Consider the following 18,887-nt stretch of genomic DNA (forward strand, 5'->3'; position numbering starts at 1 on the left):
ATTCTGGGAAGAGTTACAACATTAATATCAAGTTATTATTTTAAATAAGTTTAACATGCCTCAGACAAGCTTGCTTGACAGAGTTGTTCAGATAAAATTGGGAAGACAAATCACCACCATATGCCACAACCACCAGGATAAGAAGAACAGTGACAAATCTTAATATACCCCTTGAAAATAGAAAACAATATATACATATACATATATCCTTAACATTACCTCACACGTGTGTTTATAAGCAGATTGTTAACTCACCAGTAAGTAACTGAAATATAATAAAGATAAAGCTACTACATATATTACACCTACAATTCATAAAAATTGTATTAGTTTTTACACTGACACTATATTTATGATTGTGTGTAATATTCTACACAAGTTAATGGTTTATTAAATCTGTAGTGAAGAAAGAAATACTTAAAACTCCCTAATAAGACCAGAAAACTATAAACTACACAAATTATTTGAAATGAATAAATAAATTCTATTAAGTAAAAAAATAATTAAGGCATAATGAATTTCTTAAAAAACAAGAAGGAAAAACATTCAACACGTAATGATGTGAATCTTGCCAAGATAACATAACATATATGATACAGTAACTGATTCTTATTTTGATTGTGTTAAACAGACAACAAAAGTCTTTACTTTCAACCAACTGTTTAAGAACTAGTATGTGACACATACATCTTTCCATCTGTAATGACTAAAGTTAATACCACTCTGTCAGAAGGAAGTGTTCAAATTAGTTTAAAGCAGTTTTGTTACTTTAATAATTATAAAATGAAGGGAATTACAGTTTACTACCTGAAGGCAAAGCAGAACTTTCTGGCTTTTTGGGCTTGCAGCCTGGACTCAATCAGTGCACTTTCTGGTGGTGGACGTAAATACCTTAAGTATCGTAAGTGTTGTCTATTACAAGCCTCTTTGTCATTAACCACTGGATTCACTTGCTGCTCAGATGTTGTTGTGTCAACATTCTCTTTCATTTCAAGCATTTTTTGTAGATCATTACGACAACATCCACATAGGTGGTGATTTGTTTTGTGATTATTAAAGATTTCAAAAATGGATTTCAGTAGCGACAAGAGACACACCTGAAATATACATATAAAACTAGTTGCTGACAGAACTTTGCTTTTAGTATACATATGATTATTCATTTTGAAGTGGCTCAATAAGAACACAATAAAAAAATGAAAATGATTCACTTTTACAAGACTTTAAATTTCAGCACACATTGACAGACAGCACTAAAATTTATTATTACAAACTAAGTAGCATAAATGGTTAAAACACATGAACTATTAACTACTTATAAAACAAAAAAGGTTTTACATAATATGATACAACTATTTTCAATGACATGAATATCTTTCTTGACCAACTAACAAAAAAAAGAAGTGGATCCTATTGAAGGCTTGACTTCAAGTTTTTGTAATTGGTTTATTGACACATTTCTCTCTCTCTCCTTTTAATACACTATGTAACAAAATTTTTACTTTTTCTTGTTCCTGGGCAGAAAGTGTTATTTCCCAATTGCTTAGGCCTAAAGTAAATGGAAAAGACCTATTTTTCTCTTCAAACTTTGCTTTTGTGACTTACAAGCATATAACAAAAAACATGATGGGAGACTTTATCAGGGGGCTGATATGTGAAAGTGATTTACATTACAGTCGCAAATCTCAAAAAACTACTCATTTCTAAACATTTCTGTATAACTTTAGTATAAATACATGTAAATCTTGATTCATATGTCATTTTTTCAGACCTTATGTAAATGAAAATGTGCAAATTTGCCCATTTTTACATAGAAAATAGGTTAATTTCTAAATTTCACTATCCAGGTCACAAAAGCGAAGTTTGAAGGGAATAAGGGTAATTTCTGTACTGTTACAACATAAGCAATTCAGAAATAACACATACTATCCAGGAACAAAATTTGTGTTACATAGTGTAATATTTTTGTATTAGACTTTGCTTATTGTAACAAATGAAACAGTTTCAATAACTGTTCTGTTTTTCAGGTATTTAATGTAAGATTAAAATTTTCTACTTTGCCAATTTTTGTAAGAAAAATAATGAAGACGATTGGTTAACATGAGAAGGTGCATCAATCATAATTCAGCTAAGGTGTCACACAAGTGGAGACAGTTTTTCCATTCCAGAAATATGTGTAATCACTGCTGATAAAGCAGATAAAAGAAACACATGTTTATAAATAAAATCTACAAATATAAACCAATTTTGATATATTTTTTTTAAATGAGGAGAAAGCAGAATCTGTGCTACATTGTAATTCAGAAAATACAGGAACAGCACATATATATTTTTATATGTAAACCTATATTCGGATTAATTTAAATTTGATAACTAGTAATCATGCATAAAAATAGATTAACATTAACAGAACAAACATAGATATATGAATCAGCATAATTTAAAAAAAAACCTTAGGTTCCGTACAACAGACACCTGAAAATAATGCTACACTCTGGAAGAAAAGGTGTTAAAAGTGAAATACCGCAAAACAAAAAAACAAGAATAAAGTTTTCTATTATGAATATTTATGTTTTTAATGGACAACAAATAAACTATGCTTTACTGACCCACAGAGGATAGATTATAAAAGCAGCACAAAGCAAACTGATGACATATGTTTGAAGCCAACACAAGACCTGAAGAGGGTTTAACCTACAGAAAAGATAAGAACAAATAGCTGAATTAAATATTTTAAGATGGATTTATATGCATTTTGTTTGGTGTAAGGAATAACAATTCAGAGTTCAAAAATGAATTTTAATGCCTTATATAGTTATGAAGAACATAAAAAGAAATATTTTATACTTACCATAATGTGTAGACTGGTGTATAATACAGACTGCTAAATACTGACACCAAGATGATCTCCCATCCAATGTAATGTACCCAAGATGGTAAAACTGACACGTGTGAATAACTGTACGCTAAGTTATTTTTTTTAAATGACTTGCTAATATTTTCTGAAGTATTTTCTTCTGATTGAAGTTCTGCTGTTCCCTTTTCCTTTTCAGGTTGCCAATCTTCAAACCCACTTGAGGTTTGCTCTGAGGTATCTGAAAAAGAATCATGCCTTTAATGTGTTAATATTAAGTTTTAACCCTCAAGTTCTCAAAGAATATTTGCTTGCATTAATATAATTAAGTTGAAATAACAATTAATTTATAATGGATTTGTTGTTGTGGTTCCAACTTTAATATTTCCACCTTTTGAAAAGATGTGGGTAAAAATACTATTATTCAGTACAATCATCATATCACGAATGTTGGCATTTAAATTTACATATTACATCATAAATAAAAAACAGAATAAATATGTACTTAGTATGTCTCAGTTCTGTTTGAGTCTTACTTCTGAGTACCTTTGCAAATAGAACAAATTTTAGCTTTAAAATATGTATCTTCTTACTTTATTTAAAACATATGACCAATATATGTGAAATCTCTCGTTTTCATTGGTTGATGAATAATTACTGCAACTATTCTGAGTGTATTTATATCATTCTTATACTTTTTTATACAATAGTTTAGACAAGTTAGAAAGTACCTGAAAAGGAAATGTTATTTTTGAAACAAATTTCCTTAGTAAAATCTTTACAAATGCCAAAACTGTTGTACATTTGTTTCAAGCTGTTTAAGAGAATGTTTGAAACATTTAATTAACATGTTTAAAATTATAAAACTAGTTTGTTACTCCAATGACAGATTAAAAACAAGAACACCTACACTGATCACTGTGAAGACTGTTGCTACTGTCACATGTTGCCTCTTGAGTTTCACACTTCTGTTTTTTATTTGTTCCAGGTCGAAGCCGAAGTGACCTCAAAGTGGCAGATGTATCATCAATTAATTGCTCTAACAGCGAACTTCGTCGTTTTGTGTTGACGACATCTATGAGGGAGTTGGGTTGACTTGTTATACTGGCTTTTCCCTTGGTGTATTCACCATGCCTATGTCTACTCTGAGCCCAAGATTCAATGGCACGTAGCTGGGACAATGACTCCTCCAATGGAGATAGGGATTGTCTGAGAGAGAATCATGAACATAAGTGTGAAAACTGGAATATAAATAATTTGGTAAAACTGATTTCAAAACAAACTGATTCAAACTCTGAAAGATTGATCAAGAAGAACTTGATTCAGAATTAGATGAGAAGAAAATTATAAGTACTTTCAAACTAGTGGATAACACAATGCACAAAAGATAAAGGACATTTTATTTAATGTTCCATGAAAGCTCTCTTATACTTCTGCACTTAAATATTTTAAAACTATCACTATCATATGATTGAGGACAAGAATTACAAAATAAAACTTTGAAATGTGAATAGAATGAATGAAATCAAAAATCAGATTTCTTTTGATAAAACTATTAAGTTATTATTATGCATTTCATGTCAAATTTATCAATATTTCATGGAACCTATATTGCTGATTTTGCAACAGTTCATCTTAGAATAAAGAATTTCTATATTAATAATATATTTGCATTTGTCCATTTGGAACATTTATTGAAATTCTCGATCAAATGCTACGAACATCATATGTTGAGAAAGACCTTTGTTCAAGGAGTCCAGATTGTGTTTTGGTTTTCAAATCGGAATCATCTCACCTGGTTTTTTGCTAAGTCAAACTTTTCAATATAACCAGTATGGTACATGATGGCACAATGTTATTGTCATCACATGACAACTGGCTTGACTTCAACTTTAGTTATTTTTTTAAATTTGCAAAGTATTTCACATAACTAACACTTAACCTGTGTGCAATTTCTTAAAAAATTAACATCACTGTAACACAATTGTAATGGGTCTTCTCATCTTATTTAGGTCTAAAATATACAAACAGTTCAATCTAAACCATAAGCTTACTACCTTTTCAGCATGCATTCAGACATTTCTGTATATTCAGTTGAGCTTGCTTTCATTACGACTTCACATTTACTTTACTTGAAGTAATTTAGCTTTACTTTGTTTCATAAATTGCTAAAAGAGACCTGCATAAAATACTTAAAATTGACAAAATCATTCACATAATCTTTCATAGGACCAGAATATACATCTTTAGCTGAATGCCTTTAACTGATGAGATCCAACTAACAAATTTTATTTGTTGCAATAAATATTTTCTCAAAATTCTATTGAATCATTAAGTTGTGGTCCTCAGTCAGGTTGTCCATATTAATGTTCTCTAGGGGTCTGAAGCTAAAAATAACTGAAAGTCCAAGGACTCATGGAATTTTGTCAGCACCTTGTGTAAGAATGTTTTAGAAGGAAACAAAATTACATATAAAAGTAAAACAAAACTGATACCATTCATCTAAAAATATACATTTAAATAAATAACCACTTCTAGAATTATAAATCTATAAAACAATAGCTATTTTTATCAATAAATATAAAATTATGCTTAAAATTCTTAAAAAACAAAAATCAGTTTTCAGTATTATTTTTTTAATTGTTAAGTAAATAAGCTAACCTGCAAGTAGTTACCTAAATTAAATATCCATTTACAGGTAATTCTATACAGATATACAATGATAAAGTATTGTGTTTCATATCTAAGATATTGTTCTGTAAGTTTCAACTGTTTTATCATTACCTTGATTCACAGCTGGTACTTCTGACAGTGTTCTCATCATCACTGTATGACTCTTCATCATCATCTTCCTGTGTTTCTACCTCACTACTCCAGAACTCAGAGCTATCCATATTTTCTATACTACTGGTATAAGAACTAGAGGAAGAATCTCCTTCACTGTGGACAGGAAGCTTGTACTTGTGGCATAGTTTTATGTGGTTTTCAGACAGACCAGTCCACAAAACTCTTAACCAATTAGGAAATGTACCTAATGGGCGTCGGCCAAGATGAAACAACACAGTCAAGCACTGATGAGGTATTACCATAGCAACAGCAATTTTAAAACCATAAAGAACTTGTTCTGGAGACAGGTCTTTCACCAAAAAAATATCGTAGTTCTGGAAAATAAAAATTTACTTTTAAATAATAATATAAACTACATAAGGGAAACAAAGTCAAGAAATACCCTTTTTTGTTAGGTCCTTCTGAAAATAATGGGAATAGAAGAGATGTTTTACCCCAAATATTATTAAGTTGATGGCTCTCTTATGTTGCCATTTAGAAAAGTCCTGCAATGTATGGAAAACACAAAAATAAACACTTTCATGAAATAAAATCTACACTTATAAAACATTAAATATTATTTCATTATTTTTATTATCTGGTAAAATGAAGTATGAAAAGTATTTTTACTAAAATATTTATTTTCAAACTTGCAATGGGAAATGTATCTTTACACAAATTTTACATCTCTCAGGATATTGTTTCAGTATTCATATTTAATAACCAGAAAGAGGTTATTATTATAATTACTGTACTCAATCAAACAGACAATAAAACAGTAGTACTGAGTATCTTCTTTACTAAGTATATGATATGATTACAGTTTACCATTACTGTCGTATTAGTAAATACTATTTTATATGTATATGGAGGTATCAGATTTGACAAATTCGTTAAAAAAAAACCTAATTCAGCATTAAAGTTTAAATATTCCCCTTCAATTTTAAATGACCTCTCCCAAAAAAGTAAATTAAAAAAATAACCCCACAATAACAATTTTTATCACATACCAAATGCAAGAAACAAAAACAATAAGAATGCTGTATTGTTCATTTATCTCAAATAAAACAGCAGTAAAACAGCTTCATGGTTTGTTAACTACACACATGCCATAATGCAAATTAACATAACTCATCTATACTATGTCAAAGTGTGGGAAGGTCATTGGTCCAATTTTATCCAGTATGTTAGGACACAAGACAATTACAGGTTCTTTGGCAAATACGAACCTTAAAAAGTCAAGTTTTTCCTGAATATTTGAATGATAACATAGTTGTTTAAGTTGTTAGATAAATTGTCTTACTGTAAGTTAACTCTTTAGCTCAAGTGGTAAGCAGTGGTATAGGAAGGGGTTACAAAGTGGGTATACTTGGCTAGACATTGAAAGCATAAGAAGCTGCTAAACATGTAAAAGTGAAGGTGTCACAAATGCCCTGTTACCTTTATGACATGATGAAGCACTTGCCTGAAGTGTGCAAGTCACATTCATTTCACATGAAAAAAAAATCCACAATAATATGTAGCAGAGTTGTAAACCTTACCTGATCAACTGAGTAATAACACCAGAGGGCAGTGAGGAAAGCTCCAGTTAAGACTTCAGACAAACAGCAAGCTAGTCTCTCGATTGATGTGTAGGTTGAACAAGGAGAATGATAAAAAATGGAATTCCACATGTGGTGATTATTGAGATTTTCCATAAGTTGTTGATAGAATCTCTGTAAAAATAATTTCAGTTTCTTCAAAGCCTGTTTAAATATACTGAGTACATTAAACATGTGTCAACTGCCCACCTTAACTTTACAACTGCTATCATTGCACAACAAATACTGTGCAATTATCATGCTGCAAAAAACAGCCTCCATTTTGATGATGGAATGCACTGATGGTGTCACTGAATATCAAACAGTCAATAAGTACAGAACCACAATTATCCTATCTTCTTCAACAATTGTTCATGACCAGTTTCCTGCCGTCAATGAGAACAGAATCCCAGTTATCCTACTTCATTAATGAGTACAGAACCCCAGTTATCCTACCTTCATCAATGAGTACAGAACTCCCATTATCCTACCTTCCATAATAATTGTTCATGACCAGTTTCCTTCAGTAAATGAGTACAGAACCCCAGTTATCTTACCTTCTTCAACAACTTAATTTCAGCACATTTCTCAAACCAACACCATTTAGTTTCCATTTTGTTGTGTGCTGAATGTCACTAATTGTGTACAAAATGGAGGGATGTTCACCTATCAACATAATTTACTCAGAGCCAGAATATAGGAGTTCCATTTATTTCTGAACACTTCTAGCAGACACAAAAAACCTAAACCACATGTTAATATTTCTTTATCAATCAACACACACAACACCAACTTTGTATAAGTTTATTTACCATATATACAGCACCAATATCATATATATATTTTTTATTCCCCCACATAACCATGGTTAGTTGTAGCATTTATAAATATATTTTTATCTCCCTCAAATGAAATAAAGCTGTCATCAACTCACACAAGTTTTGTTAAGTTTATCGTTTAATGAGTATGATAAGCAACTGCAAAACATTCTAATGACTCAAGTCCTTACTTAAAACAGTAAAATCTATCTAAGCCAGAAACTGCATAGGGCAGAAACTTCTACAAGCTAGAAATATCAAACTTTTGCAGCATTATCTTATGATTACTCTCATAAAAGGACATCTATATGGTGGAATCTGCATGACGCGGACGGAAAACTATCTTTCACCTACCTCATCTATCAAGAAGTAGGATTAGAAGCTGAGTAAGTCAGAAAAAATGTTTTTGATTAAATATTAATTTCTTATTTAATTAATAATTTCTTTAAATATTAATAAATTCTTGGACATTTTGTTACAGTAAGTATTGGTTAAATACATTCTGTTCTTTTTTCTGTTATCATTATTCTGGAGGTCATATTTGCTGATGGAGAACTAGAGAAACCATGGATAATAGGTAAAAGTGAAAATCCATGTTCTTTCAAAAATTTAAGGAAGAATCAACTTCCTGTGGAATGGAAAGTGAATAATAAAACGTGAATGACAAGTGTTATATTCAAGAGGAATTTTTGAACAAATTAAACAAAAGAATGGAACAAGAAAATAGGAATATTTTACTTTTTCTAGATAATACAACTTGTCACCCAAAAGTAAAACTTTCAAATGTTTGTTTAGTCTTTCTACCTTCATGTACAACTTCAGTTCTACAGCCACTAGATAATGGAATTATACAGTGTATAAAATGAAATACAGAAAACTGATGCTTCAGCATATTATTGCAAACATTGATGACTGTAAGAGAGCATCTGAAATGACAATGAAAATTGAGGTGTTAGAAGCAATTGCATTTTTAAGTCATTCATTCAAATGCATAATAAAGTGCTTTCAAAATTGTGGATTTATTCTTGTTAATGGCAAAGATTGTAGAGAAGTTGTTTGTTACGACGATTCTAGTGAAATCCAAACTCTGATTGAGAAGACTGATACAAATGATTCTGTGAATGCCAAAAGTTTTGAGAATGTTGACAAGAATGTTTTAATAGAAACTGATTTAAAATCTATAATAGAATTGCAAGATGGTAACAGCATGAGAGATTAAGAAGATGAACAAAATGGAAGAGAGTGAGGAAATAGAAATTTCTACTTCATCACAAGTGTTAAGTTATATTAACGCTATCAAATTGTATGCAAAAATGAAGAGGGAAAATGAACTTATGAAAAGACCGTAGAATTGGCGTTCTCTTTTAACCTTATGAGAAAGCCCATTAAAAAATGAAACAGTTGAAACTGGACACTTTCTTCAAGTAATATTTAATTAATATTTTGTGTACTTATGTATATTTTGAAGTCTATTGTTGTTCTTATTCTAATAAATATAGCATAAACAGTAATAATAACTTTATTCACGAATGTCTTACTTCCCTGAGTCAAGCAAGTATAATGTTCTGTTCAAAAATTATGCATAATTAAAAATATGCATGCTCACTGTCCAAGCTGGAAATTTTACTTGGTCTTGTGTGATTCTGTCTTAGACAGCTTTTATTGTATATGTTCATATTCATTCTATTCAAACAATGGACATAAACATAGTGGCTAACTGGTTACTTAATTATATCTAACATAACACATACATTACATTTTATTCTTTTTATCAGAGATACAGCACCTATGTTATAAAAGTTTATTTATCAGTAACCAAAGGGAATACTGATATTACATAGTAATACCTTCAGTACACAGCTTAAAAATAATATATTCAACTATACCACATAACAAAAAATTACCATCTTTTAACCAAAGCTTGAAAAATTGCATACACAAGTATTAAACAAATGCAAAATTTAAAAAGTCCAGAATTACCAGGACAAGGAAAATGGTGTTGTTGGTCATTTCTCCAACTACTGCAAATGTTTTGGTTCTAGATCAACTACATCTTTTAGTGATTTATGAATCTGGAAATATTTTGGTAAAATGTTTTAAAGCATGGTCTGAAACAAAAGGAAGTTTGTGTTCCCCAAAGGAAGTGAATAAACATTCTATTCTGATTACATCACTTTCTGATTTGATATTATGAAAAATAAGTCCATTTTATTGATTCCAGATGTTCTAGAATTCATTCACTGGTGTTTAGATGTTTCTTTAAGTCATTTTCACCTCTGTGGGCAACAGACAAATCACAAACACGTATAGTACATCTTGCACAATTTACACTCCTTAAGGATAATGCAGCATCACTGAACATTTTGTGAATGTTTATACCTAGACTTCTGCTGGCTATAAACATTTCTTTTCTTTGTTGGAACCATTGGATACAAAGCAGAAACAACATTTTTTTGCCATTTTCCTCTCAAAAAGTAATTGGTACACCCTGAATACTCACTAATTACAAACCTTTTAGTAGATTATTTCAAGGGTTTGTGACATTGAAATGCAAAGTAGAGAGTGGTAAATTATTTCTGGAAAATTATGAACAGAAAAGAAAAGTGTTTGGTGAAACAATTCTGGAATTTTGTATAAAGTTGTAAAATAACAATTCACACAGGTGTAAAATGAAAGCAAATTTGAAACAATTATGTCTAAATTGTAAGGGTTGGTAGATCTGCATTAAATGTTCACATGCAAGTATGAACTAACTTTCAGTTAATATATTAACTTGCATATCTTTCAACAGAGCACTATGAGTTAATTTTTATATAAAAATTTAGCAGTCTTACTCCATTGTCTCTAGAAAGTCTGTTAATCAGCACTAAAGCGTGAGTTTTGTATTATGATCTGTCCTGTTGCAATCCTTCACAACATAATCGAAAAATTAAATTGAACACATTTCAATAATTTTGAACTTCTGAATAGAGGGAAGACAACCAGCACCATATACTACTGCAGAGAATTTGTCTGGCTCTTTGAATGGAAAAATTAGATTGACTATTATTTTTATAATGCATTCACAGCTGAAATGCAGTATGTATTCAGTGACATAACATATTGAAATTTAAACTCTTTAATCCATAATAAATTGTTATTAACTGTATATGAATTAAGATGAAAATATGTAAAAACCTACAAATAAAGTTTCTTGGTATTTAATTTTCTAATGAAGTAAGACTGCAAAGTATGAAGTTTTCTCCCTGTTTTCAAAATGATGGATACTTGTGAGAAATAAACCTATACACTTGAATAAAGGACAAATGAAACAATACTTCTGTGTTTACTAGTGCAAGTAATACTTGCTTCATTCTTTGAAATTAAGGTATCAAAGTCCATGGCAAAAAAATATGTCACCATAAAGCATTAATCAAGACAGCACAATACTGTAATCTATTCTGAAAAAATTCTTCCACTTAAAAAAACACACCTAATATATGAGAAGGGTTCAAAGTAAGTGTCCTCATCAATGAAAAAAAAATCCATTAGACATTTGATGATGGTTAAATATTTATCATTTCATAGCTTTTCTAAAATTGAGAAGGAATGCACATCTGTGCATCTTTTACTTCAAATAGTGAAACCTAAAATATACTGAAACACATTATTTTAAAATATTTAAGTATAAGCATTTGAAAAGCAAGAAATTGATAAATGAAACAATGAAATCACACACCTCCCAGAAACTTGGTGACTGTTCACACACAGGAATTTCTCTTTCCACCTGTCCATCATCTTCTTCCACAGAGAGCCACTGCTCACAGGTGAAGCAGAAAGTTTCATCTACATTAAGAGAAATCCAATACTGAGTTTATGTTACTGACAGCAGACAAACCTCATAATATGACAAATACATTAGGAATGTTTAGTAGTGACTTTTAAATACATGAACAAAATGAACACAGTAAACAGTACAGAAACAGACACAGTAATTTTGAAAATTATGCTGCTGAGGAAAACCAAAAGAACTGAATTAATTGTAATAATAAATTCCCCAATCAAGATGATTGAAAACATGCCACGAATCCTATAATTAGTCATCCATCAACTTACCAAAAACACAATCCAAAAAAGATGCTATTAATTTAAAATAATTTCTTTGGAAAAATGTCAGTGAATGTGCAAGCCTAAACTCATTAATTAACTTCTGTTTTTTGTAGTTTATATGTGTTAAAATAAAAAAAAACATCTGAAACTAGTGAAGTATGTACCAACAAAGTTTCATGTGCATCTAATACTCACTGGTATTCAGATGAGTTACAGTGATGTCTTTCAAATACCAAGATGGAGAAGAGCCACTGTTGTTGTGCCATACCTGAACCTTCCAGAGCTGTCCGAGTGGTTTGGCTGTGCTGTAAGTGACAATTTAAAACCAACAATACTTTTAACAAAATAAGATTATCCACAAGCAAAATAACCATGTAATACAGACAGTTTTTTCCACATTCAACAAAAATACCTTAATCCGTGATGACAAGAAAACCCACTTGTAGAGAAAAATATATATGTAAAAATGGCTGGTATGGGTTGAGAAAATTTTCTCATGACCTGTAATCTTTTGTGATTTCACTATCATGACTAGTCCAAGTGGCCTCAATTTATGCTTCACGGATAACAACACTCCTTCATATGACAATACGCTGGTGAACGCATACCCTAAAGAGAAGACAAATGGCTGAAAGAAATGACTTAAAATGCTAAAAGAATTTCAATCATGTATGAAATGCTCTTGAGTATTTCGGTTTTCCCAGAACCTTATCAACAACCTGACTTTATGTATAGATCAGTGCCAAGTTGACCTTACTTTTCATTATGACCATACACTGTATAGAAACAAAATATGATCAGCTGTGAAGCCACCTTAGCAGATGTCTGTAAACTTCTGTATTTAATATCACAAGGCAGATCATCAAGTGTATGATAAACATAACAATGAATTGAAAACTGCGTGTGGTTGGTTCTATTTTACCTTGTTGCAGTTAAAATATTATAAATTCAAATAATCCTCTTCTTGGACGACATGGCCAGACGAGTTCTTTGGTACAGACAGACATTAATTAACTACATGTCTACCTTAAGTTATTAATATATATGCAAAAATGGCTTGTTTGGGTTGAGAAAATATTTTACATAGAAGGTCAAAACGTTGTTCGCTCTTCTATGTAAAATATTTTCTCAACCCAAACGAGCCATTTTTGCATATATATTTCTCAACAAGTGGGTTTTCTCGACATCACTGATTAAATTATTAATCTCTCAATATTATACGTGGATCTCTTTTTATCACTCTTTTATTTCCAATGTAAAAATTCTAGCTGACTTATGTGAGAAAAATCCTTCTCAACTCTTTAAACCCATAACTTTTTGCATGTTCTGCCAGAATTATTTTCATTGTGTCTTATAACTGTCACCATACTCAATAAAATGTTTGATTTATTTATAAAAAGTGGATAATAACATGGTTTAGATTAGTTTTCAGCCAAATAAATTTAAATTTTAACAGATGCTGTCACAATCTGATGGATAAGCTGACATTTTTGACCAGATATTTTCGGCATCTGTTTCAGTTTATGGAGTTCATATTACACAAGTAGCATGAAGTTTTGAAGGTTCGCCTTCATACTACACTCTTATAAGGCTAATCTAGAAAATTCAAAAATTGTTTATTTATAAGATCTTGTAGTATTCCACTGGTGGTTTTAAACATGCTACTGATTTCACTATACCACAATTCAGAAATGATGCCACACATTAGGCTTAAGTACTGACAAGAATAATTTAAAGCACATACACACTAAAAAAAACAAAAAATCCCTTACCTCACAACAAAAGATACAAGAGATCCTCGTAGAAACAGAGGTTGAATGAAATTTTCATGTTCTTCTGGGAGAAGCTGTTTTGTCTCAGACATCCATTTATCTCCATGTAGAACCAAACAAACCTGTAATGTCACACTGAACATAAACTTCAGGAATATAAAAAAACAGAATGAACTTATACTAAAAGAAATCATCATGCATTACAGCTTAAATTATTTTTGAAATCTAAATGCTTTTTAACAAATCTCCATTTTGTTTTCAGTTAGTAAAATAACAGAGAAGATCACCTGGGAAGTTGTTCCTGCCTCCCAAAAAGACCCAGTTGCTATGGTAACTAAATATTGTTGACTAGTAGGGCTGTCATTCTTGTTGAGGATGAAAAAGTGCAAGCACTTTACACTAGGATTACACACTGTCAAAAGTATAACTATTAAAACAACAAATACGACAGTGATTACAAGCAGAACAATAACAGGAGCAGGGTGGGGACTTTTCACAAAAAGATCATCGAGTGGTATTTGCATGACAACAGATGTAGGAACATACAGGTAAAATCCAACAGGTGTGGTCAAGGAGCACCTGGAACAGAAACTAAAACTATCAGTGCACATACACATATATTATCTTCACCACCAGTGAAATTTTAGAGCTGGAAATATAGAACACAATACCTGAAATATTGTTTGGATGTGATTTTCAGTATAATATTTGATATTAACAAGTACCAGAATAAATGTATTTATCAGCACAGTTAATATTCTCTCACTAAATAATCATTCATATTAGCTTTATGGAAGATAAAACTTAATGAAGCACAAAAGGAATGTGATAATAAAAAGCATTTATTAAATGTTTTGCAATTATCAAAATTCCACCACAAATAATCTGGAGGTAGAAAACAAACAAACAGTATTTGTAATTACAAGAAAAATATGATATACATCAGAAGTAAACAAGTTGAATATAAAAATTATAATATAATAAAATGAAACATGTGGTGCAAAAAATTAGTTAACACATTTAAACCAAGTGAAGTCTGGTTTAAAGTTTGTTGTTATTTGGAGATGGAAGAAGAGTTTTACATATATAATGTTTCTTTTGTAAAAAAATTCATTATCATGCTTGTGTTGACTGTTGAGAGAATTTCAAAGTTTAAGAGAGAAACTGAATGTCTTGTTCTTGTACTGTGTTGATAGATAGCAAAATTATGAGGGTTTGTATCATTTCTTTCAGTTTTTATATATACAAGCCCATGTGTTCACATGCTCATAATGATATTTTACCAATGTAGAAGGTCTTACAATATCTGCATGTGTACAAGTAGTGAACAATGGGCAGTCAGCAAACATTTTGTAGCCTGAAATTGGGTTCCATAATAGCTTTCAGGCCAGTTTGGAGATAGTAAGGGTTACATAACTTTTTCAACTGTTTCATTGTCTTCCGAGATAAGGTAAGCAGGTGTATTAGGGAAGTTTGGGTACAGTGGGTATCTTAAATGGTTTAACAAACGTATTAGTTCGGTAGAGGAAGTTACTTTCTTCAAAAAATGCTTAGAGTAACCGTTTCAAAAAGAATGTTTTGTATAGAAGGATATTCTTTGTGAAGGGGTAGACAGGATGAGGCACGTTTGTAGGCCCCATCTAGTAAGTAGACAATGAGGTTGCATTTGAAAGAGAAGGGTGTGACTGTTAAGGCCAGTAAATGTGCTTTTATAACAGACAGAAGTAGAAAGGCCATCAGTTTCACAGTTAACAAGAACGTCCAGAAAAGAAATCGAGTTATTTATCTCAATTTCATGAGTGAAGTGTACAAAAGGGGTATTGTGAATTAAAGTAGTCAAGGAAAATAAGGAAGGTATCATCAACATATGTTCTGTGGAAAACAGGTTGAAGTTTGAAGGACAGTTTTCAATCCAGTTCTGCTCATGGTGGCAGAAAAATGATATAGAGTATCATTAAAGAGAAGAAAATATTTAGTCAGGAGTTCAAGCACAGATTTGATTTGAAAACAGACTCAGAAAGTTTATTAACAAGAATGCTTTTAGCAAAGAGATTAGACAGTGCAATATTAATAATTGTGACCAGATGATATCAGTAAGAAAATGTAATATCAAAGCTAATCATGACTTTTAAGAAAGGAAACTGAAGGATTTCTTGGTAAAAATGGAAGGAGTCAGGTGTTGTACATTTGTTTGTAATAAAAGGTTTGAAAATGGATATAAGAAATTTAGCTAACTGTGAGTGCTTAAGGCAGAAAGTATAGGTTGCAGGAAGGTGTCTGGTTTGTGAAGTTTTTGGAGCCACATAATACTCTATGTTGGTGGCTTGTAGTACATAAATTGCTGTAAACAAAATCAGAAATAATATTTCTGTTGCTTAGGTTTCTGAGAAATCTCCATGCTTTTCCCTCAAGTTGTAAAGTATGGGTTAACGATTCTTTATTTATAAATTGAATTTACAGTGATGTCATTTTCACTCAGTTTAACAGTTTTATTCCCTTCTCTTTCAAATGCAGTCTTATTCTCTACCTATTAAAGTAGGGCTATCCTCATCCTATCTAGCTTTTCATAAAGAAATCACTTCCACACAAAACATTTTCTTTCTTAACTAATTTGTTTGTCAAACTGCCTAAAATACCCACTGTGCTCAAACTTCCACTGTAAACCTGCTTACCATATCTCAGGAGACAGAGCTCCATTAACATGAAACAGTTGAAAAAGTTATTGTAAAACCTAATTTCAGACTAAACAATGTGTATAATCACTCCTGCCAAACAATATCAACAACAAATACTCTAGCTACACAGTGTCTCTGAACAAACTGTAGTATTTTAAAAACTAAAGTTTAATATTGTAATAGTTTAAGTAAACAAAATTATTCTTGTCTTAGAAGTCCAGATTACATCATAACAGTTCAAGAATCAGTTAACAAACACAAACTTAAAAGTATCTGAGTTTACATATTTTATGTATTAAAATACCTATATTTTAATAAATTTCATTTTTCAAACTATACTTCACCTGCACTTAACAACATTTATATTCTGGGAATCTTCTGTATGGCAAGTCTTAAAAGACCACAGTTGTGTGTTATTCTTCCACTGAACACACTGCTGCCAAGAAAGGTCAAGAGTGTATGTTCTTGATTTTGGATTCTCAGTTCTCCAGAAAGACATGGGTTTAGGTGACTCCAACACTGTGAGGTAGTATGTGCCTATCTCTGATACATAAGAAAACAGAACAACAATTGATATATGATTTAAAAATATATTTACATGTCATTTTCAATTGATAAAAGTTATCAAGAAAAAAATTATTTGATTAAACTGCATTTTGAAATACATTAAAACTTTTGTTCCCAATTTTAACTTGTGTGTGTGTGTGCTTTTGAAGTACTTAGCATGTTAAAAAAACTCAAAACAACAAGCATGAAACTCAATGCTTGTACACCAATATAAATTGATTCCATTCAATCTATGATAAGCAAACTTGATTGTTCAGAAAATCTTAAATTAGTCACCAACAACTTTATGAAATTAGATACATAAAGAGCAGCGTAAAATACTTCTGATCTACTTCTTACAATGGATTAATTCTGTTTGCTTTTGTAGTATGAAAGCATAACTGTTATTTAAAACAAACAAAGGAAAATAACTTATTTATCTATAAATGTTAAAACTATTTTTTTTACAAGTGAAAACGAATCTGAATGTCAAATTTTTATAATAAACTAGCTGTCGTATACCATAAAAGTAAGACTTGTAGGCAGTTGTTTCAAAATAAACAAAGTATCTGCTTCACTGTTCATTAATCTATTTTGAATCAATCTTTGGAATCATGTTTCAAGATATTTTATGCCAACACTGAAATTATAAACAAAACAGAACTCACCTTGGAATACATTATGATACATAGTGGTTATTACTATTACTTTTGTTTGTACACATCTAGCAAAGTAGAATTCTAATGATAAAACAGTTAAAAAATTACTAAAATGAGAACCCTCCCCCCAGAAGTAGAAAGACTATATCTATAATTTAAAAACTATGTTAAACAACATAAAACAACAATATGAATACAGCAGGGACAAAATATATGGCAAAATGTCCATTTTATGGCCCGCAAATATACTAACCTATACAATTTCACATCTTGTTTACAAGCCACAAACAATGAAACAAAAATTCGGTTAATACTATTTATACAAAAATCCTAAAGTATCCAAGCCCTTGATATAAAAATCTTCTCTAACCAAACTCTTTCTTCCTAACATTAAAAACAAACATAACTCTTATGGGGTTTTGAGCCTGCTTTGCTTTATTACATAGTAACTGAAATCATTTTAGATACGTGAATAATGTTATGAAATTTTCTCAAATTCATCATTCAATATTATACAGTAGACCAACCATTTAATAGATAAATTAAATGTACAGTTCTTGTTATCTATTTACCTAAGGTTTTTAAAACAATCCAATAATTTTATTAGAATCTTTTGTAAAGAAATATTTTCATTACTATTTCCAAAACTTCAAAAACAATAAAAAGATTGCTTACTGTATCATAAAAATATGTGAAGAACTACAAATATACATTAAAAAGGAAGGGGACTTCAATTTTCAACCTTCCTCAAATAAAAAACAACGACTGTTTACTTTGTTAAACATGTACTACTAGAATAGTACTTCACAATACTTAGTTCTTACCTGTTAATGATCCCGCAGGAACAAATATTTTCAGAGTAGAGTCTTGAATACTAGTTTTCTGTCGATAAATATAATTGTTGGAACTTGGAAACCTATTCAAACTTAAAACAGACAGATATGGTAAGTGTGAAAGAATTCTTACTTTGGCAAATTAAAATTATGAGAAAACACAGAATATGTCAACCTGATAATTAAAATCACTGAAAGAATATATAATATAATTTAGTTCTAGATTAGTACAGTC

General features: G+C 30.6%; 1 protein-coding gene across 14 annotated transcripts in view; it reads right to left on the minus strand.

Annotated features, from left to right (window-relative positions):
• LOC143246519 (polycystin-1-like protein 1) overlaps window positions 1-18,887 on the minus strand; it is a 352,075-nt gene that overhangs the window by 14,103 nt on the left and 319,085 nt on the right. For all 14 annotated transcript variants that reach the window (XM_076493355.1, XM_076493361.1, XM_076493363.1 and 11 more), the window contains 13 exons: window positions 18,644-18,744; window positions 16,959-17,157; window positions 14,227-14,518; window positions 13,940-14,061; window positions 12,363-12,472; window positions 11,797-11,903; window positions 7,222-7,395; window positions 5,639-6,015; window positions 3,765-4,063; window positions 2,852-3,095; window positions 2,610-2,694; window positions 808-1,097; window positions 60-170 (listed from right to left, as the gene is read on the minus strand). In XM_076493355.1, the coding sequence (XP_076349470.1) occupies window positions 60-170; window positions 808-1,097; window positions 2,610-2,694; window positions 2,852-3,095; window positions 3,765-4,063; window positions 5,639-6,015; window positions 7,222-7,395; window positions 11,797-11,903; window positions 12,363-12,472; window positions 13,940-14,061; window positions 14,227-14,518; window positions 16,959-17,157; window positions 18,644-18,744 (2,511 nt within the window). The remainder of the gene's footprint in view (window positions 1-59; window positions 171-807; window positions 1,098-2,609; window positions 2,695-2,851; window positions 3,096-3,764; window positions 4,064-5,638; window positions 6,016-7,221; window positions 7,396-11,796; window positions 11,904-12,362; window positions 12,473-13,939; window positions 14,062-14,226; window positions 14,519-16,958; window positions 17,158-18,643; window positions 18,745-18,887) is intronic.

This window comes from Tachypleus tridentatus, chromosome 3 (assembly GCF_004210375.1).
Source record: "Tachypleus tridentatus isolate NWPU-2018 chromosome 3, ASM421037v1, whole genome shotgun sequence".
In the NCBI taxonomy this organism is placed as follows: domain Eukaryota; kingdom Metazoa; phylum Arthropoda; class Merostomata; order Xiphosura; family Limulidae; genus Tachypleus; species Tachypleus tridentatus.